General features: G+C 61.8%; 1 protein-coding gene across 5 annotated transcripts; it reads right to left on the reverse strand.

Annotated features, from left to right (window-relative positions):
• Positions 1–1,422: 1,422 nt before the first annotated feature.
• IMPDH1 (inosine monophosphate dehydrogenase 1) lies at positions 1,423–19,436 on the reverse strand. 5 transcript variants are annotated; one of them, XM_070071579.2, is made up of 16 exons: positions 19,189–19,436; positions 15,465–15,566; positions 13,497–13,545; positions 9,159–9,260; positions 8,993–9,067; positions 8,510–8,716; positions 8,302–8,389; positions 6,795–6,994; positions 5,844–5,934; positions 5,619–5,714; positions 3,906–4,049; positions 3,662–3,806; positions 3,266–3,409; positions 3,056–3,139; positions 2,598–2,614; positions 1,423–2,033 (listed from the first exon to the last, which is right to left on the reverse strand). In XM_070071579.2, exons 1-16 carry the CDS (start codon positions 19,341–19,343, stop codon positions 1,933–1,935), a joined length of 1,800 nt encoding a protein of 599 aa, XP_069927680.1. In that variant the 5' UTR covers positions 19,344–19,436; the 3' UTR covers positions 1,423–1,932. The 5 variants fall into 5 exon arrangements, with proteins under 5 accessions (XP_069927680.1, XP_069927681.1, XP_051705727.3 ...); XM_070071580.2 differs by having other exon boundaries at positions 15,465–15,563; positions 19,189–19,435; XM_051849767.3 differs by lacking the exon at positions 2,598–2,614 and adding an exon at positions 18,738–18,833 and having other exon boundaries at positions 19,189–19,435.
• Positions 19,437–20,522: the final 1,086 nt, after the last annotated feature.

Here is a 20,522-nt window from a genome sequence, read left to right on the forward strand (position 1 = left end):
AGCGCCATTCACCTGGGCAAGGGGAGGGCAGAGAGAGCGCAGGTTCCTCTGAGCACCTAGAACCTTCCATATGTTCTTTCCTCTCCAGATGGGGCCGTGGCATAGGAGCTGCATCATTTGAAATTCTTTCCTTAGGACACACACCCGATTTTTCTCTGAAACAGTGATTCTCAAACTTTGATATCAGAAGCCGGGACCAAGTTAGAGGCCTGAAGCCATCCCAGCATCAGTGAGCCGGGGGCCTCTGTGTGTTCTTAGCTCTGCAGGTGGCCTGGACTGGGCACTGGGCAAACCCCACGCGAATGCTAACATACCTCAAGCAGTGGCCAGGTCACTGATTTGCAAGGTAAGCCATTCTGTTGGCCAGCACCACTAATTAGTTCCCAAAGGAAAATTCTCTGGCCCACTCACTCACACTTCAATCAGAGGCACTTGCCATTCATCTAAAAACCTGCAGATCTTTTCCTTGTCAACCGCCGGTCATGCTGCTCCCTGTTTGGTGTTTGCCATTGAGTGGACAGGACAACCAGGTAACGTGCACTCACTTTGGGTCCCCCCTCCTGGGACCTGGGTACCCTCTTCCCCCCAAGCTGGGTCACTGTGGACTGGCAGGTGCTCACTGAGACCACAGACTCCAGGGTCCCAAGGCCTCTGGGGAAGCTCCCGAGCCACACCCATGCCAGTAGCTTTGAGTTGACCATGTCCTGCTGTCCACCTCGTCACAAAGCTGGAAAATACCATGTGAAAGGCTGGCCCTGCCCAAGTGCCCTTCCCCCACCCCATCAGATGGAACCTGGGGGAGGGCAGCTATGGGCACAGAGCCAACAGGGGGCGTGACACTCCCTCAGGAATCGTGGGTGTCTCCAGATCTCCATTAGCCATCTCCACTTCCTGCCTGCCTCCCAGGCCAACTGCCTTGCTCGGCAGACGGTTCCATGCCCATGCCCAGCCACCACAGAGGCACAGGACAGCAGCGTGACTGTCCCAAGAGCCCTGGACACCAGCAGGTATGCGGCAGCCCAAGGGGTGGAGCTGTCTGCGCCTGCAGGGCTTGGGGCCCGAACTGCATCTCAAGGGTGGGAGCTCACCCACAGCCGTGCCCAGCTGATACCACCACACTGCACTTCCACCCATGCCCGGGGCTACGCCAGCCAGCACTGCAAGGTGCGGTGGTACCCTCTGGCAGCCATCCGGGAGGGCCCTGACGATGGTGGTCCTACAGCCTTGCTGGCCCCCTGCTGTGACACTGCCCAGCTGGGGGAGCTGCCAGTGTGGGCACAGGCCCACCATGCAGCTGCACCTCCGCAAGTTCCTGACCTCCTTAGTCTCCCGCTGGGAAGGCTGGGCCAAGCACCTCCGGCCTGGCTCTGATGGGGGCCAGCCGTTCAGTGGCCAAGGGACACAGACAGGTTGGCGGACGCGTTGAGACCTGCTTGATTTATTCCGATTATTTAATATACAATGATGCAACTGTGACCCCAAAGTGTGCAAAGTTAAAGCCTTCAACTGCAGCTGAGAGGAGAGGGCGGGACCGGTGCCCTGGGGATGGTGGCGAGTCAGGAAGCCAGGCAGCCTCCTCCCCAGGGCCAGGGACAGGGCAGGGCAGGGGAAGGGGGCAGAGACCTCCCCCTAGCCTGGTCAGGAGCCCGGAAGTGCCCCCACGGCGTAGCGGGCAGGGCCAGGAGAGCACCATTTCCTGGGGCGGGGCAGGGAGGGAGGTGCCCTACGGGAGAAGCCAGGAGGCCCCAGGCGCAGGAGCCGGGCCAGCGCAGGCTGCAGCGAGAAAGACCTGAGACAGGCACAGGGCCCTGACAGCCCGCCCGGCAGGGCCCCCACACCCCGGGGGGCGCCTAGGGGGAGAGCCCCTCAGGGCCGCCTTCCTCTCGCCCGGGAAAGGAGCTGGGGAACCCGTAGTGCAAATCTGTGGACCGCTCAGCCGTGGAGGGAGGCCGCGCTGGAAGGGGGGCCCGGGGGCACGCCCCCGCCCCCGCCCCGGCCTCCGCCGCTGTCCTCAGTACAGCCGCTTCTCGTAACTGTGGGGACAAGGCAAGAGGTGGCCCAGAGTGGGCGTTTGGACCCTGCCACCTTCCCCTAAAGCCCTCACCCAGGGTCCCATGGAAACAGGTGGGGCAGAGCTGCTGAGCCGCTGCCTCGCAGGCCACAGGGCCAGGAGGAAGGCAGTGAGCTGGCCCTGGGCTGCTGGGCCTCCCCGGAGAACCGAGCCAGGGCCACCACCACCACACCTGAGCCGACAGGGCTGGGGCCCGGGAAGGCACAGCCCACGAAGTAGCTCACACCAGGAGCCAAACCTCTGTCGCCCGCATCGCCACCCCGAGGCGCCCAGGCCACTGGTGGTTGATGGGGCCATCGCAGGCCTCTGACCACAGGCACCTCCCTGCACCGGGTAGAGGAGGCACTGCTGGCTGCCTCCACGTGGTGCTGGGGATGCAGGCCTAGGAGGGCCCAGTCCCAGGGCCCACGTCCCAGGGTTGTCCCTGGCTCCGTCCCCACCCCAGCACCCACCCCTCCCAGCCCAGGCCCCGCCCGGACTGCCCCTGCTCTACTCTAAGCTTGGCCCGGGCAGCGCGGTTACTTACACGGCAGAAAGGTATAGCTACGGGAGGGCGGGGCAGAAAGAGACACAGGTTAGACGCCCGCCTAGGCCTGGGGAGCTGGGACACATGCCTGCCACTACTGCTGCCAGCTGGCACTGCCCCCGCCCACGGTCGCCCCAGCACCGGCCCTAGTATCCGTCTCTCTGCTCTTCTCCCTCTAGGGGGCTCCTGCCCCTATCATGTGCCCTGCCTGGCCGGGGCCACCATCAGCAAGAGTCCAGCGCCACCAGTCCCCTGCCACCAGCCACCAGCCACCAGCCACCAAGCTTCCTGAGCGGAGGGGAGGGGCCTGTCTGCACTGGGCGGCCACAGAGTGGGCTGGGAGCGGAGGGAGAGGGTGACGTCCATGGGGTCCCTGGAACCTCAGCCTGGCCTCTGGCCCCGGGTGCCACCTGCCTGGCCCAGGGCCAGCCCTTAATGCCAGCGGCCGCCACACTTACGAGTGCAGGCCGTGCACGCCGCCCTCGATCTGGGCTGACATGGTCCGCTTCTCGAATTTGAGCTCTCCTGAGTACATCATGGACCTGCAGGTGGTGCAGGGGGGGCGGGAGGGGAACAGGTCAGGGGCACCTGGGCTGGGGAAAGAGAGACAGGATGGAGCCGGGCACCGCCTCCCCTCCGCCCCGGCCCCCGCCAGGCCTGGCACGCACCGCAGGACGGACAGGCTCCGGGCCCCGATATCCTGGCAGCCATGTTGGATCCCGGCAATGAGGTAGGGCACGAACTTCTGGATGGAGCCTTTGTCCTGGACGGAGCCTGACACACCCTGCGCGATCTTCACCTTGTCGCCCTCGCTGCGCGGAGTGGGGGGAGACTCAGCCTCACAGCCCCAGGCTCGCGAGACCCCTCCCCACTGCTGGGTGTGGGGGGTGCCAGCAGAGGGGCGACCACGCAGAAGGGCCTTGGCATCGGGGGGGGGCCCAGGTCTGGTCCTGGCTCTCCCCCCTTCGCCCTGGATCTCGGTTGCCAGGCGAGCATGGGGCGTCCTCTGGGGAGGGGGTTTGGGTGGAGGCTGGCGGGGGGTGGGGCGTGGGAAGGGCCGGCACCTGAAGTAGCGCTTCTGGCTGCTGCTGCTTTTCTCCATGGCGTCCAGCGAGCCCATGCCCCGGTACTTCTTGAGCCTCACGCCATCCGAGAAGAAGTACTCGCCGGGAGCCTCGGTGGTGGCCGCCAGCAGGGAACCCATCATCACTGCAGCGTCCGGAGGTGGGCGGGGGGAGGTCAGCGTCACCTGCCCCTGCCAGCTCCCAGCCCTCCCTCCCCCGCCCCACCATGTGCCCCGCCCCTCACCTGTGGACGCTCCAAGGGCCAGGGCCTTGACCACGTGGCCCACGGTCTGGATGCCACCATCAGCTATGACGGGCACACCGAAGCGCCGTGCGTACTCAGCCACCTTGTACACCGCAGTGCCCTGCGGCCGCCCGCAGGCCATCACTGGGGGAGGAGGGGGCACACGGGGTCAGCCCTTTCTCCTTGCCTGCCTCCACTCTGGGTGGCGCGCCTGTCAGCTGCCGGCCGGCCAGGGACACCAGGGAACTGGGCCACTCCACCAGCAGCAGCACTGCACAGGATTCGGGGGGGTGGGGGGCTCTGGGCACAGCACCAGCCGGCGGCCCCAGCCTCACTGACACAAGCCCAGCTCTGAAGCATCCATCCGTTTGCATCTCCTTAAATGTAACCGTTGAACCCTGGGACTTCAGGGTCTAACAGGGGGTTATTCTTTTTTTTTTTTTTTTTTTTTTAAGATTTATTTATTTTACTTGAAAGAGTTACACAGAGAGAGGAGAGGCAGAGAGAGAGAGAGGTCTTCCATCTGCTGATTCAGTCCCCAACTGACCATAACGGCTGGAGCTGCGCCAATCCAAAGCCAGGAGCCAGGAGTTCCTTCGGGTCTCCCACATGGGTGCAGGGGCCCAAGGACCTGGGCCATCTTCCACTGCTTTCCCAGGCCACAGCAGAGAGCCGGATAGGACGTGGAGCAGCCAGGACTGGAACCGGTGCCCATGTGGGATGCCAGCACTGCAGGCGGTGGCTTTACCCTCTACGCCACAGCGCCAGGCCCCTAACAGGGGGTCCTAAAGCACCAGCACTCACCAAGGAATGGCCTTGGGCTGGACACCTGAGAGAAGGGGCCTGGTGTTTTCATCTCGGCCACACCCCCAGGCCGAGAACACACAGCAGGTACTCAACACACAGCTGTTACGGGGTGAGAGGGCCCGCCCGTCACCACAGCGGCCAGCAAAGGAGAAGGAAGCTTAAGCAGCCAAGGCTTATGGCCCAGGTCACCTGGGAAAGCAGAAGACGGCCCAAGTGCTTGGGCCCCTGCCACCCACGTGGGAGATGAAGCCCCCGGCTCTGGCTTGGTCCAGTGCTGCTGTTAGGACCACTTAGGGAGTGAAGCGGCAGCTAGATCTCTCTCTGTCTCTCCCTCTCTCTCTGTTGCTCTGCCTTTCATATAAATCAATCTTAATAAAAATAAAGCAGCACCCCTGAAGACCAAAAGGGGAGATGCTTCCGGTGTGGAAGGCCCAGCGGGCCCCTCTGTGTTCTAGATAAATGACCTGGCCAAGAGGGCCCAGTTGTGTGCCCTCAGGCCACGCCAGGACCCAAATGCCCCAGGTCAGACCCCAGCACTGTTCCACCATGCGCTGGTCTCCTCCACCCCCCAGCCTCAGGAGCATGCCTGCGAGAGGTCTGTGTGAGTGGAGCCCCCTCCCCACTACTGCAGAACATGGTGCTGTGGGTGTCAAGTATCTCTTAACCGAACCCAAACCCTGAGCCAGCTTCCAACAAGTCACACCAATCAGACTGGGAGAAGCAGGCTGCCACACACCCCAAGCCCACCATCCCCTGACCCACCTGCTCCCGTTTCACCCCCACTTGGCAGGTGGGACACAGCCTGGGCCTGGGCCACCCCTGAGCCCACCACCTCAGGAAGGCGCCTGGCGTGTGCAGAAGAGCAAGGCCCCGCGCGCAGCCTCCCATCCTCCTCCCGACACCCACCTTCCTGGGTGATACAGATGGAGCCGCAGCCCATGCCCACGCGCAGTCCGTCCACACCGGCGTCAATCAGGTTCTTGGCCTGGGCTGCTGTCACCACTGGGGGTGAGAGGCAGAGGACGTGTGTGAGCCCCCTGCCAGGCGCTTCCTGGGACCCTAGTCCAGCCCCCACCCTCTCCTATAGATGACCAAGGACACGGAGCAGGAGCAGGAGGGACCCGCACTCACCGTTCCCCCCAATCACCTGCAGGTGGGGGTACTTCTGCTTGATGTAGTGCACCATGGCGATCTGATACACGGAGTTCCCCTGGGAGGAGTCCTGGGGAGGGCACAGAAAGCTTGGGCTTAGATGCTGAGTCTGCATGGGGCTGGGGGTCGGGGGGGCTTGAGCAGAGGGACCCCTGGGATCACAGAAGAAACATTCTAAGAATGTGCATTCTCAGGACCAGTGCTGTGGCACAGTATATTAAGCCTCTGCCTATGGCACCGGCATCCCATATGGGCACCGGTTCGAGTCCCGGCTGCTCCACTTCCGATCCAGCTCCCTGCTACGGCCTGGGAAAGTAGCGGAGGGAAGCTTTAGGTCCATGCCACCCACGTGGGAGACCCAGATGGAGTTCCTGGCTCCTGGCTTTCTCCTGGCCCAATTCATTTAGGGGATGAACTAGCAGATGGACGATCTCTCTGTCACTCTTAAATAAAAAGAAAAGAAATCTTTAAAAAAAAATGCCCTTTTTTCTAGAAAGGCACTTGCCAACTCTAAGCTAATTCTCAAAGGGGCCTGCTTCCCCCCCCAAAGGTTAAACACCACAAATGTACAGACTGAGCCTCCCAGCAAGGAGACCCTGCCTGGGGTATGTCCTTTCCCACCACCTCCCTAACCCAATCAAATAACTTAATCCGGGTAAGCCTAGGGGCCCTCATCTGACAACAGGGAATGCCTGTTGCTAGGATCTGAGCTAGCTGCATCGGTGCCTGGCAAGTGGGTGGGTCCGGGTGCATGGGAGCCACCACCATCAGGGTCCCATCAGGAGTGAGGAAGCTCCTAGGGGGACCCAGGTTATCCCTGGGACCCTCCCAGTCCTGGCATGGCATGCTGTGCCCCAGAGCGGCAAGGGAGGGTCACAGGTTTAATGAGAGGCACCGGGGACTGTGTCTGTGGGACTGTGGCCTCCTCACCAGCACTATGACATCGGCCCCTGCCTGGGTGAGCAGGTCCAGGCGGTACTTGTCATCCTCACGGGTGCCCACAGCAGCCCCGCACAGCAGCTGCTTGTGGGAGTCCTTGGAGGCCAGAGGGTAGTCGCGGTTCTTCTTCAGGTCGGTGCGGGCAATGATGGCCACGAGCTCGTCCCGATCATTCACGATAGGCAGCTTCCCTGGTGGTAAGCGCAGGGGTGAGATGAAGGGGCAGGTGGCAGGGTAGGACCAGACCAGGGATTCTTTTTTTTTTTTTTTTTTTTTTTTTTTTTTTTTATTTTTGATAGGCAGAGTGGACAGTGAGAGAGAGAGACAGAGAGAGAAAGGTCTTCCTTTGCCGTTGGTTCACCCTCCAATGGCCGCCGCTGCAGCCGGCGCACCGCGCTGATCCGATGGCAGGAGCCAGGATCCAGGTGCTTTTTCCTGGTCTCCCATGGGGTGCAGGGCCCAAGCACCTGGGCCATCCTCCACTGCACTCCCTGGCCATAGCAGAGAGCTGGCCTGGAAGAGGGGCAACCGGGACAGAATCCGGCGCCCCGACCGGGACTAGAACCCGGTGTGCCGGCGCCGCAAGGTGGAGGATTAGCCTATTGAGCCACGGCGCCGGCTCAGACCAGGGATTCTACTCAAGTACCCAAAGCAGCCACTAGGTGGCAGCACCACCCAGGAAGTGTTCCCGGGGACCTGGACATCTTCCCAAGGAACAGGAAGCAAAGGCACCTCCCAGCCAAGCAGGTTCCTAGAGCCCTTCCTGCCCTGTGGCCTGGCCAGGCTGGGAGGGGCCGCCGCGGAGCACTAGCCGCCTTTCACCTGCTGGGCCACGGGCCACAGTGGTCAAAACTCCCTGTCAGAGCACAGCAGGAACACAGGGCCCGCTCAGGATGAACACCAAGAACCCTCTGTAGAGTATGAACTAGGGAAGCCTCCCCAGGGTAGCCCACGGGCACCCAGGAAACATTACATACACAGCCCCAATGACCCACTGCAAGACTTCCCTGAGCCTTTAATAAGCGAGTGCACCCTTCTTTAAGCAAGAAGAGACAAAGGGTGGGGCCGGCATTGGGGGACAGCAGGAAAAGTCGCCGCCTGCGATGCTGGCTGCTCCACTTCCAATCCAGCTCCCTGCTAATGGCTGGGAAAAGCAGCAGAAGATGGCCCAAGTGTTTGGGCCCCTGCACCCATGTGGGAGACCTGGAAGAAGCTCCTGGCTCCTGGCTTCGGCCTGGCCCAGCCTTGGCCACTGTGAGCATTTGGGGAGTGAACCAGCAGATGGAAGATCTCTCTCTTTCTCTCTGTAACACTGCCCTTCAAATAAATAAATCTAGGACGAGGCCTCCGGGAGTCACTTTCCAGCTTCCCCGGGCTTCTCAGACCCTGGGCCAGGCCCTGAGAGGCTGCCGGGACAGCCTGGGTGGCCATGCAGAAACTGGGGCTCTTGCGGACCAGAGCTCAGGCTGGGGTTGAATTCTCCGCCTGCTGCAGGTACCTTTCTTGCTTCGCTGCAGGATCTCATTTGCCTCTTTCAAGGTCACGCCCGCCGGAGCCACCACCAGCTCGATCCGCGGAGTCATCACCTGTGGGGCCAGGGAGATCGGCCTGCAGGTTGGCAGGGGAGAGGGAAGGAGCCGGGCCTCCCTCTGGTCCCTGGCCACAGGCCGTGCACCGTCCTCGCCGTGCCCCAGCCTGGCGGCTACCTCACTGAGGAGCGTGGTGTGATCCTTCTCCGCGAGGAAGTCGATGTCGCGAGAGGTGACGATGCCCACCAACTTGCTGCCCATGGCGCCCGTCTCGGTTACGGGGATGCCGGAGAAGCCGTGCCGGATCTTGGCCTCCAGCACGTCGCCCACGGTGTGAGAGGGGCTCAGCACCACCGGGTCTGTGATGAAGCCCTGTTCGAACTTCTGCAGGCAGACGGGCACACAAGAGGCTGGCAAGGGAGTCCGGAGCATGGGGCTGCCTGGCTGCAGGGGACAGACGGGGGCCTGCAGGTACCACCCAGGGAGCCAGGCGCTCGGTGGGCAGAGGGGCCCAGGGGAAAGGGAGAACTTGGCCCTGTGCCCCCCATGGTTAGGGTGGGCAGTCAAGAGCCCACCGCCACCACCAAAGAAGGCATCGGCCCACAGGGCTAGGGGAGGGGCTGCCCCTGGCATCTTCCTGGAGCTGGGCCTGGTACTTGCCTTGACCTTGCGCACTTCGTTGGCCTGGAACTCTGGGGTGCAATTGTGGTGGATGAAACCGATGCCTCCCATCAGCTGTGGCAGAAGGGAAGTGAGGTCAGAGCAGGGGCCCCCGGCCCTCTTCAGCCCCGCCCCTGGGTCCCACCCACCCAGGCGCAGGACTCACAGCCATGGCGATGGCCATGTCAGCCTCGGTCACGGTGTCCATGGGGGAGGAGATGAGTGGCGTCTTCAGCGTGATCTTCCGAGTCAGGGCTGAAGTCAGGTCCTGGGGACGGAGCACGGTTGATCACACGCCAGTCACCCGGACATCCGGCAGCCAAAGAGGCCGATGGGGTCCCTGCCAGCCTCACTCAGCCCACACTACTGGGACAGGGAGATGCCAGAGGGGCCAGCGCCATGGCACAGCAAGCTAAGCTGCCACATGCAACGCAAGTAGCCCACATCAGAGAGTCCTGGCTGCTCCGCTTCCGATCCAGCTTCCTACTAGTGTTGTCTGGGAAGGCAGCAGAAGATGGAGCAGGTATCTGGACCCCTGCCACTGCGTAAGAGACCTGGATGGGGCTCCTGGCTTCAGCCTGGACCAGCCTGGGCTGTTGCGGCCATTTGGGGAGTGAACCAGAGCATGGAAGACCTCTCTCTCTCTGATATCACTATCTTCTCCAAAAAAAAATTAAAAAATGACAGAGACAAGATGCATGGGTAGGATGTGTTCAGTCAGGGTGAGGCTGTAAGGGAAACCCCGGGCAGCAGGTGGTGACGGGAGTGGGGAGAGGCATGGGAGGGAGTCTGTTTCCTGGACGCCCAGGAAGGCCGATGTGATGCCACAGTGGTAGCCGTCACACCCGACCCAGGTGACAGTCTAAAGCAAACACGCTAAAAACACCTATAAAAGGACCTCGGCTATGTGTCTAAGGTGCACATCAACCATAAGTGAATTTCACGTTTTGATCGGGTCTCGGGGGCCAGTGCTGTGGCATAGCGGGTAAAGCCACCACCTGCAGTGCCAGCATCCCATATGGGCGCGGGTTTGAGTCCCGGCTGCTCCACTTCCGATCCAGTTCTCTGCTGTAGACTGGGAAAGCAGCAGACGACGGCCCAAGTCCTCTCCTAAGTGGTAATTCTATAGATAGACCTCTCTCCTTCTCTCCATATGTACACTTTTTAGTAGACTAGAATTTATGCATATCTATGTTTATGTATATATAAAGAGAAATAAATACATACAAATATTTTTTAAAAAAGAAAAAAGATGGCCCAAGTCCTTGGACCTCTGTACCCACGTTGGAGACCTAGAGGAAGCTCTAGGCTCCTGGCTTCGGATTTGCCCAGCTCCGGACATTGCGGCCATCTGGGAAGTAAACCAGCAGATGGAGGACTTCCCCCCCCCTCTCTCTGTAACTCTAACTTTCAAATAAATAGATAAATCTTAAAAAAAAAAAAAAAGGGCCGGCGCCATGGCTCAATAGGCTAATCCTCCACCTTGCGGCGCCGGCACACCGGGTTCTAGTCCCGGTCGGGGCGCCGGATTCTGTCCCGGTTGCCCCTCTTCCAGGCCAGCTCTCTGCTATGGCCAGGGAGTGCAGTGGAGGATGGCCCAGGTGCTTGGGCCCTGCACCCCATGGGAGACCAGGAAAAGCACCTGGATCCTGGCTCCTGCCATCGGATCAGCGCGGTGCGCCGGCTGCAGCGGCGGCCATTGGAGGGTGAACCAACGGCAAAAGGAAGACCTTTCTCTCTCTGTCTCTCTCTCACTGTCCACTCTGCCTGTCAAAAAAAAAAAAAAAAAAAAAAAAAAGACTTGGGTGTCATCCCCAAGATGACCTCATGATGTGTATGCAAATATTCCAATACCCAAAAAAGTCTGACATCAGAACACTCTGGTCCCAGGCATTTTGCTAGGGGTCATCTGTCCAGGAATGGCGCATCTGGTCAGATCACTGACCCCTCTCAGATTCAGACTGACAGCTGCCAATAACCCTAGCCTCCAAAACACTCGGCCGCACCCCTTATACATGATTTTTGAGGTTCACAGGCCCCTTCAGTCTATCACAGACCCAGGCTCAGAACCCTCACCCTACAGCCTAGAAAATGTTATCTTCTTCTCTCCCTTCATGCCTCAGAAGAGCCACAGCCTTTTTTTTTCTTTTTTAAGATTTATGTATTTATTCATTTGAAAGGGCAGAAGCATAGAGGGAGAGATGGAGGAACATTTTCTGTGTTTACTCCCCAAATGGCCACAATAGTCGGGTCTGGGCCAGGCTGAAGCCAGGAACTCCATCTAGGTCTCCCATATGGGTGGTAGGGGCCCAAGGAATCAGGTCAACAGCTGCTGCTTTCCCATGTGCATTAGCAGGAAGCTGGATCAGAAGCAGAGTAGGGGGCCAGCGCTGTGGCGCAGCTGGTTAATGCTCTGGCCTGAAGCGCTGGCATCCCATATGGGCGCTGGTTCTAGTCCCGACTGCTCGTCTTCTGATACAGCTCTCTGCTATGGCCTGGGAAGGCAGTAGAAGACAGCCCAAGTCCTTGGGCCCCTGCACCCACGTGGGAGTCCCGGAGGAAGCTCCTGGCTTTGGATCGGCACAGCTCTGGCTATTGTGACCAATTGGGAAGTGAACCATTGATGGAAGACCTCTCTCTCCTCTCTCTCTCTCTCTCTCTCTGTAATTCTGACTTTCAAATAAATAAATAAATCTTAAGGAAAAAAAAAAAAGAAGAAGAAGCAGAGTAGCCAGGACCTAAACTGGTGCTTTGATATGGGGTGCTGGTATCACAAAGTGGTGGCTTAGCCCACCGCATCACAACATCAGCTCCCGCAGCCTTCTATGAAGGCCATAGACAAGGAGACCCTGGACAGCTGGGCAGGTCTTTTCTACTCTTCTCTTGCTAACAGCCAGCTCAGGGTCTGGCACACAGCTCTAACTACTGCTGAACTGAACAGCTGCAGCAGGCAGGCAGGCAGTCTGGCAGTTAAAACACCAATGACAACAACCGCACCCCGCATCAGAGTCTTTGGGCTCCATTTCTGGCTCTGGCTCCTGACTCCAGCTTCCTGCTGAAGCAGACCCTGGGGGGCAGTGGTGATGGCTCCAGTAATTGGGTTCTCGCCACTCACATGGGAGACCTAGGCTGAGTTACCACCTTTGGACTAGCGCAGCCCCAGCTGTTGTGGGCATTGGGGGAGTGAATCAGTGGATGAGATATCTTTCTCTCTCTCTCTCTCTCTCTCTCTCTCTCTCCACCCCACTGTCTAATTAATTAATATTAAAAAGAAAAACTGAACAGCTGAACCAAGAAAGCTTCCTGGTTGCTGTCATAAAGGGCCATGTTCAGAAGAGCCTGAATTTTCCCTAAAACTCACGCTGGGTCACCTCTGGCTGTGCACCGGCTGCACACAAGCTTCCCCGGCACACTCAAGCCCGCTGGCCTTCCGTGAGAATCAGACCAGAATAAACAGCCACGAGGACAGCAGGAGCAAAGGAATGACATTTTTTTTTTTTTTGACAGGCAGAGTGGACAGTGAGAGAGAGACAGAGAGAGAAAGGTCTTCCTTTTGCCGTTGGTTCACCCTCCAATGGCCGCCGCGGCTGGCGTGCTGCGGCCGGCGCACCGCGTTGATCCGATGGCAGGAGCCAGGTACTTCTCCTGGTCTCCCAGGGGTGCAGGGCCCAAGCACCTGGGCCATCCTCCACTGCACTCCCTGGCCACAGCAGAGAGCTGGCCTGGAAGAGGGGCAACCAGGACAGAATCCAGTGCCCCGACCGGGACTAGAACCTGGTGTGCCGGTGCCACAAGGCGGAGGATTAGCCTAGTGAGCCGCGGCTCCGGCTAGGAATGACATTTTTGAACATGTCTATGAATTCATCACAGACCCATCCAACTTCCTGTCGAAGTGACTTCCACTGTCGTAATGACCCATACCCTTGGCATCTGTGAGTGGCTCAGACATGCATGGTCATTGGTCTGGCTCATTTGCTGAGCCCCTTCTGGACAGCAAAGCCCTGCACTTCCTTGGACTCGGCCCAAAACCGACTCCTTCCAGATCTCTTGGTAGTGCTTGGGCACTGTGGATCCGGGAACAAGTCTGCCCACTGGATTCAAAGTCTCAGGATTTTACTGGCTTCCACGGCATCCTTGCTCAGCATTCTCAACATCAGCCAGTCCTTACAGCTGACATCATGAGGAGCCACAGCCAAGCGCCTCCTCCCAGGCCTTTCCCACCCCACCCCCCACCCCCGCCCAGAGCACCCTCTGGTCATGCCCCCAGGCCGGAGCCCCCTGAGAGCCCACAGCAGCCTCTGTCCCATCAGGCACAACCCTTTGCAATGCTCCGCTTTCTCTGGCAGCCACAAGCAGTCTGCACCACACCCCGGAGAAGACTCCCCCTGCTCTGCCCGCAGCAAGTCCGCCCCCCAACAGCGCCTCTGCCACCCCCCACAGCGCCTCTGCCACCACCACCCACCCCCCCAGCACCCCTGCCCTAGAGCAAGGAAGAGGTACTCACCACCTCGTCAGCTATGAAGTCGATGAAGCCGGGGAGGATCAGGAAGTCGCTGTAAAGACAGACACATGTGCGTTACTGGCAGGGAGATGGCCGCAAAGGGGGCAGCATTGGGTGAGGGGGTGGTGGGGAGGCAGAGGAGCAGCAGGGGCCAGGGGCCCCCTGATGCCTGCTGCTGCCCCATCAAGGCAAACCCCCTTTGCCTGGCAGACTCCAGCCCAGACAGCCAGAGCCCAAGACAATGGGTCCATGGCCCTCGGGGGCCACCAAGGCAGGTGGCCCGAGATGCTCACTGCCTTCAGGGCTCAGACCTTGCCAAGGGATACCAAAGTCTCCACATGGCCACACACGGCACACACAGTGCCTGCCCTGAAAAACTTCTCAGTCTTGATGCAGGAGACACTCTGTGAACACGAACAGGGCCGGAGAACAACTCGGTAGCATAATATATAACACGAACGTGACCCAGCACAAGCCAAGCTGCCCGCCCAGGCACAGGGCTGCTGAGTCACAGAGGGTTCAGAAGAGCATGCAGGGGACCCCAGGGGGCTGAGTGCAGGGCACACTCCGACCGGGCAGGCTCTGGGATCGGAAAAGCCAACAGACGCGGCCGGGATGGCAAAGGGGAGCATTAGGGCACAGAGGACCCCAGCCAATGCTAGGGTGCGCCACGGCCACAGTGAAGCCCGGTGGGGGAGTGCAGGCCTTCATGGGGTATGTCCAGATAAAATACCACAGCCCGAGGCCCAGCAGGCTCAGCATGCCTGGACAGACACGCCCAAAAGCAAATGACCCACACTCAGGGAACACGCTGAACCCGGCTATGCAAAGCAGCAGTCCCCCCCACCCCCACCCCCAGTGCAGGAAAGAAAACCCACAGAGAAGATGAGACTGGGATCGTTCATTTGCCCCAAGGCCTAGAGAAGCTCCTCTGAGTGCCCCTGGACAGTTTCCAGTAGGGACTCAGCGTGAAAGACAGCAAACGTCCCTCTCCCATCACCAAAGACACAGAACTGCAGCTGCCCCTGCTTTTTGCAACCCTCCTCTGCAGACAGCCAGGCTCCTGCAGCTCCCTCGGAAACGCCGGAGCCTGGGCCTCTGGGCACTGCCTAGGGGTCGGTGTACCCCACAGCTAGGATCGGGCAGGCGGAGCGCAGCAGGGGGTCCTGTCTGGTGCTCAGGAAAACTGCCCGCAGGCTCCAGCCAGGCCGGGATGGCAGCGCCCGGCAGGGATGCTCTCTGCCCCAGTCCGGGGTTCCGGGGCTCCTTCCTGGCAGGCACATAGTGCTGCAGCCAGGCCCGCACAACTGGCCCAGGGCCCACGGAAAAGGCAAAGCGAGCCAGAGGTAGGTCTCCATCCTCCTTCCAAACTCCACGCGGGTGGGCTTGCAGCTGGCAGGCAGAGAAGGCTCCGGCCTGGGAGACGCAGTACCAACCTGTGAGCAGGCAGGGGCACAGCGGAAGGAGGGCTGGACAGGCTGGGGGTGGGGAGTCCTGCCAAGCGCCCACTGGGCCTCTCTTAGGGGACCACACTCCAGCAGCCACCTCGGCGGGGAGCTCCAAGGGCTTCCGCTGCCTTCCAGGTGCGGCTGGCAATGGGAGGGCGTCTCGGACCAAGGTCTGGGAAAGTCTCCCCAGAACTCCCACGTCTCTGGTTCCCACCCATCCCAGGGCCCCTCCATGTGGCCAAATGCCCACGAGAAGAGGCAGGCACAGGCCAGATCCGGCTCCGGCCCAGAAACGGGTCACAGCACCGAGAGCCGCGATGTCGCTGTGCCACGTCTGTCCCTCGCTCGGGCCTCCTTCCTTCTCCTCCCCAGCAAACCCCCTCCCGCCCCAGCCTGCGGCCGCTCGCATTGGGCCGGGAACGCGGGCGTCAGCCAGGGGGAGCCGCGCACGTGCAGGGCCGGCTGGGGTCGCGGTGCGGCGGAGGCGCGCGCGGAGCCAGGTGGGGCCGCGCACCGCGCTTACTTGTAGGTGAGGCCGTCGGCGCTGGCGAAGAGCTGCTGCGCGGTGAGCCCATCCTCGGGCACGTAGCCGGTGCCGCCGCTGATCAGGTAGTCCGCCATGCTGCTGGGAGCCGCCGAGACCCGACATAAACACCGCGCGGGCAGCCCCGCCGCTGCCGCTCTCGGTGCTGCTGCTGCTGCTGCCGCCGCCGCCGCTGCTGACGCCGCGCCGCGGCCACGCTGCCGCCGCCGCGGGCCGGGCGGGCCGGGGGCGGGGGCTGCGGCAGCGGCGGGGCGGCCGGGGCGCCGCCCTCTCCGCCCGCCCCTCCCTCGGGAGGCCGCCGCCTCCGCCCCGCGCCGCACAAAGGGCCCGGCCGAGCCCTGCGCGCGGCAGCACGCACGCCCCAGGCCTCCCGCAGCGGCGCCGCGACCCCGCGACCTGGCCCGGGGCACGCCCCCCCTCGGCAGCTCCCACCTCACGCCTCCCAGCCTGGGACACCCCAGGCCACTGAGCCCCCCTGTTGCCCTCGTCCTCACACGGGGGTGGGAGCGTGTGTGTGGGGGGGTGCCTCTGACATGGTTTGCGCTTCCTCAGCACCGGCTCCCGCACCCTGGTGCAGATCCTGACCCAGGCCCGCACACCTGAGACAGGGGTCAGGGCTCCCAGGAGGCTGGGGCTGAACAGACGCCCGCGACCCCAGCCTTGAACATCACTGCCAGGGCACAGGAATTCTTCACAAGGACACTTCTTGACCTTTGGGTGGCCTTGGAACCCGATGCAGTTTGCAAATGGTCTTAAATGCTCACATTTACCCCATGATCTGTGCATTGCCAGTTAGGGTTCCGCCTGTGGCTCTGGTGGGGTGGTGGAGGGGCGAGACCTCAACCTGGTGTGGTGTGGGCGCCAGGGGCTGTGGCCCTGGTGGGGGGGGGGGGCACACAGGCCTGGCTTGGACAAGCAAGTGTGCATACCAATGAGGACAGAGACTAGGGAACTTTTGAAAATTTCCCAAAGCAGAAGTTGGGTGGCCCTGGGTGCCCAGCAAAACCCAGATTTTTCAGTGGGGCTGAGAGTGAGATTAGGTGCCAGTGGATTCAAAACAGGAGGGAGAAAGGTAGGGTGGCCCCGGGGGCGGAGCCTCCCTGCTGTGGGACCAGTGCTGCCTCTGACCAACAGCTGGCCTGGGACTCCCACCTAGACCCCGCAGCTTCCTCACTGCCCTGTGGCTTCCAGTAAGGGGAGAAATGAGGCGGGCAGGGCACGGGGCTCTCCCTGCGTGGTGGTGGTGGCTCTGTGGCAGGAGCGCCCTGCCTCCCAGCCCAGGGGACCCTGAGTTTGTTTGCCTCCCAGTGCTGTGGTGGCAGCCAGGCCTAGGGGAGGTTCCGGGCTCCCTGGGATGCCCAGCCTCCCTGCCAGGAAAACAGACTGTTCCATCTGTGTGCAGAGGGGAGGGAAGGTTCCCACAGAGCCAGGGCCAAGAGGCCAAGGGTGAGACTCACGGCTGTTGCCCTTGCCCTCACGGTGGGGGGCAGACACTTCTGAGACCTCAGAGCGAATGCAGGCCCAGGAGGGGTCAGCACTTACAGCTCATCCAGGGAGTCCCAGGCCCACTGGGGCAGGGGAGTGTGCTGAGGGGGACCAGCTGGAACAAAAGGCCTTGGCCATGCAGAGCTGTGCCCAGGGCACCTTTCTGGCTGTAGGGCAGGGCCATCATGCCAACCGCAGGCCCAGAGCACAAGCTGCCCTCTGGTCTCTTTAGGAACCTAAGGGACCTGCTCTGCGTCACTGTGCTGCAGGGACAGCACGCGTCAGGCCCCACCAGGGCTGGGGCCCAGGAGAGCCACTGGCCTCTTTGCCCTTCCAGGTGGCCTTTATGTGACATCTGCCCCAGCCTACAGCACTGAGACCCAGGGGAGGAAGCTGCCAGGCCCACTGTGGGGAGGGTCACTTGCCCAGGGATAACCCACTTTATGGCCTGACCCCCGTCCCCTCCCCGCCCTTCCCCAGCCACTCCTGCTTTGACCTGTGTCGGGGCTCCTCATTACTCTAAGCTGCTGGGCTCAGCCCTGGGTTAGGCTGTCCTTTTCCAGTGGCTCTGTTAATCCCTCCCCCCACCTCCGCCTGCCACCCCACCCCCAGCTTCCCTCCTCCCTCTTCCTGATCGTCCCCAGCTGCTTCCTCCGTGGGGAGGAGACTCAGAGGCAAGCAGGGGCCTGGGCCCCAGGAAGGGCTGTGGGTCCCCTGGGATTCCCCCACCTGGCAGCTGCCAGGGGAGGGAAGCAGCTCTAAGCTCCTTCCTCAGCAACAGTGGGCAGCTGGGCCCCCGAGGTCCAGACAGGGAGCCAAGAGGTCGCTGTCTGCTCTGGGGCCGTTTGAAGCAGATTTCAGAACACTTTCGAGGAGGGAGAAAAGGTAATGCGCAGAGTAGCACTGTTGAGCTGTGTGGGGAGCCCGGCTTGCTCACGACACAACCAGAGAGCACCCACACTGGACGCAAACCCAGGGCTTCACATCAAGCCCCCTCTTCTCACAGCCCACGTTGGTGGAGGCCGGGGGAAGTGTAGCCAGAGGGTTTTGAATCTCATTATACCACCTGGCTGGGGCTCAGGCATTCACCTGCTCCTCTAAGTGGAGGATGGGGGGGGGGTGTGACCCCATGATGCAGAAGTACAGTCTGGGGAAGGGATGCTCCTGCCTAGTCTTGGCTGGGGCTCTGAGTGACAACTTCTGCAATTCTGTACCCGCTCTAACTGCCCCCCATCAAACCCCAGGCGCCCCAGCCTGCCCCCACCCTTCCTGGGGCCCTGAACCCCAGTGGCTGGATTTCTAGCAGAGGAGGAGTGACAGGGATTGCCCAAGCTTGAGTCCATTCTAGAGGGGCAGGCTGGCACACAGCGGGAGGGGGCCAGACTACACCTTGCAGCCCCTTAAGCCGGTAAAAGTTCTTACATAAGCGGCCACCCCTGGGGCTAATTCCCCAGACCACCCCCCCATACACCCCACCCCAGCTACCAGGTCACCTCCCCAAGCTGCCAAGCACCAGCAGATGGGGCAGAGAAAGGAGTCCAAATCCTCTGGGCCGGAAATACAGTGGGATTGCATTTCAAGCTGCGATGCAATCCAGAGATTAGCGCGGGCTCCTTTTCAGCCAGTTTCCTGGGGCCCAGCTCACCCCCCACCACACACACACTCTGCCTCCGACCCCCTCATGGCCTTCCACACTCCAGCATGGAGTCTTGAGTCTTTGGAGAGACCCTGAGGTGAGCTGCACCTGCAGCTTCATCAGCCCTCAACGCGTGGTGAGGGCAGAGCAGTTCCATTTGGACACCTACACCTGCCTGGAGGGCGACAGAAGACAGTTCTATGAGGACACAGCCACGGAGGAGGCCGCTAATGGGACAGGGCTCCAGCAAGCCCCGTGTGAACACCCCGCGCGCGGCAGCCGCTCGCGACGGATGTCGTCGAGGGCGGAGGCGAAGTTCCCTCCAGGGCTAAGATTTCAGGCGGCGATTTAACGTCCTGCTCCCTCTCCCTGCCACCGGGGGCACGACGCCCGCCTGCCTCCCCAACTCCAGACCCAGGTGCGTGGCGGCTGGAAGTTAGTTAGCGGGTGAGGCGGAAAGAGGGGGAGGCTGTGCGGGCCTGCCCCTCCCTGCCCCCGCCGGCCGCCTGGTTCACGGAGTCGCCGCGCCCTCCTAGGCCGCCCGCCCCGGATGCGCCCCGCGCGCTCTGCCCTGGGCGTCACCTCTCGGGCTCGTAGCCCGCTTGCAGCAGGCGGGCGCTGTACCGCTGCGCCGCCGTCTCGTGTCCCGGGTGCTGCCGGGCTCCGGGCTCCGGAACAGCGGCGGCTCCGCCTCCCTGCAGCGGCGGCTCCGCCGGCGGCGGGAGCGGCCCCTCCATGCGGAGGCCGCGGCGCAGGGCCGGCCGCAGCCTCTCCGCCTGGAGGCTCCCGGGCCCCGGCTCGGGCGGTAAAGCGCAGCCCGGACGGGTCCCGGGGCGGGGGCGGGGCCGGGGGGGCGGGGCCTGCGGCCGGGGGCGGAGCCGGAGAGGGGCCGGAGCGCGGCGGGTGGGGGCACCGGCGGTGGGTTGGGCCCCGGCCTCGGCACTGGGCTCTCCCGGGCCCCTCGGCGCGGCGCCCCACGCACGCCCCGCCTGCCTCCCCCGTCCCCGGTCGGCGCGGGCTTGTCGGGGATTGCAGTAGATGCTGGTGGGTGTATCGTTGCTGGGCGGAACTGGAAAGGACCCCCGCCCTGCGCTCGCCGTCCGGTGCTCCTGGACTGCTCTGAGGAAAGCCTCCAGGGAACCGGAGTGCGGAGGAGCCGCAGGGGCCGGGTTTCCCTCGCTCCCGTGTGGGTCCTGGCGCGCCTCCTACCGGCCGGCCGCAGACCTCCGTGCCCGCGCGAGACAGGTGGGGCTGCTGTTCGTGCCCCGCACCTGCCCGACGGACTCCACCTCGAACGCAAGGCCAACGGACTGCACACAAGCCCCGAGGAGGGAGCGGGCAAGCCTGCCAACTGCTTCAAGAAAAGAGCCCAGTCTTGCCTCACTCGGGGAACCCCGAGAAAAGGGAGCGCACGATGCCCACACCTATCCACGTCCCGACGAGGACGCACACCTTTCCTGGTGCCGTCATTAGCAGCGTCCGGAGTACCTGAGCACCTGGCCCTCCCCTCGGGCTGCTTATTTGAGGCGACAGAGTGGATGGGAGAGAAGCAGCTTGACAAGGCTTTTTGAAATTCTGGCGCTGTGGTGGAGCGGGTAAAGCCGCAGCCTGCAGTGCCGGCATCCCATATGGACGCTGGTTCGATCCCGGCTGCTCCACTTCCGATCCAGCTCTCTGCTGTGGCCTGGGAAAGCAGTGGAAGATGGCCCACGTCCTTGGGCTCCTGCACCCACATGGGAAACCCGGAAGAAGCTCCTGGCTTCGGATCAGCGCTGCTTGGGCCATTGCAGCTGACTGGGGAGTGAACCAGTGGATGGAAGACCTCTCTCTCTCTCTGCCTCTCCTTCTCTCTGTGTGTAACTCTTTCAAGCAAATAAATCTTTTTTTTTTTTTTAATTTTTTGACGGGCAGAGTGG

The sequence above is a fragment of the Oryctolagus cuniculus genome, chromosome 3 (genome assembly GCF_051225735.1).
Source record: "Oryctolagus cuniculus isolate XC-2025 breed Fujian yellow rabbit chromosome 3, ASM5122573v1, whole genome shotgun sequence".
Taxonomy (NCBI): domain Eukaryota; kingdom Metazoa; phylum Chordata; class Mammalia; order Lagomorpha; family Leporidae; genus Oryctolagus; species Oryctolagus cuniculus.

Bases quoted from the DNA above. Each gene is read 5' to 3' on its own strand.
- IMPDH1 (XM_070071579.2), bottom strand. From the start codon at position 19,343: ATGGAGGGGCCGCTCCCGCCGCCGGCGGAGCCGCCGCTGCAGGGAGGC. The intron at 9,068-9,158 runs GTGAGTCCTGCG...CTTCTGCCACAG, and splicing joins ACATGGCCATCGCCATGGCT to CTGATGGGAGGCATCGGTTT. The intron at 4,050-5,618 runs GTGGGTGTCGGG...CTCCTCCCCCAG, and splicing joins CATCTGTATCACCCAGGAAG to TGATGGCCTGCGGGCGGCCG.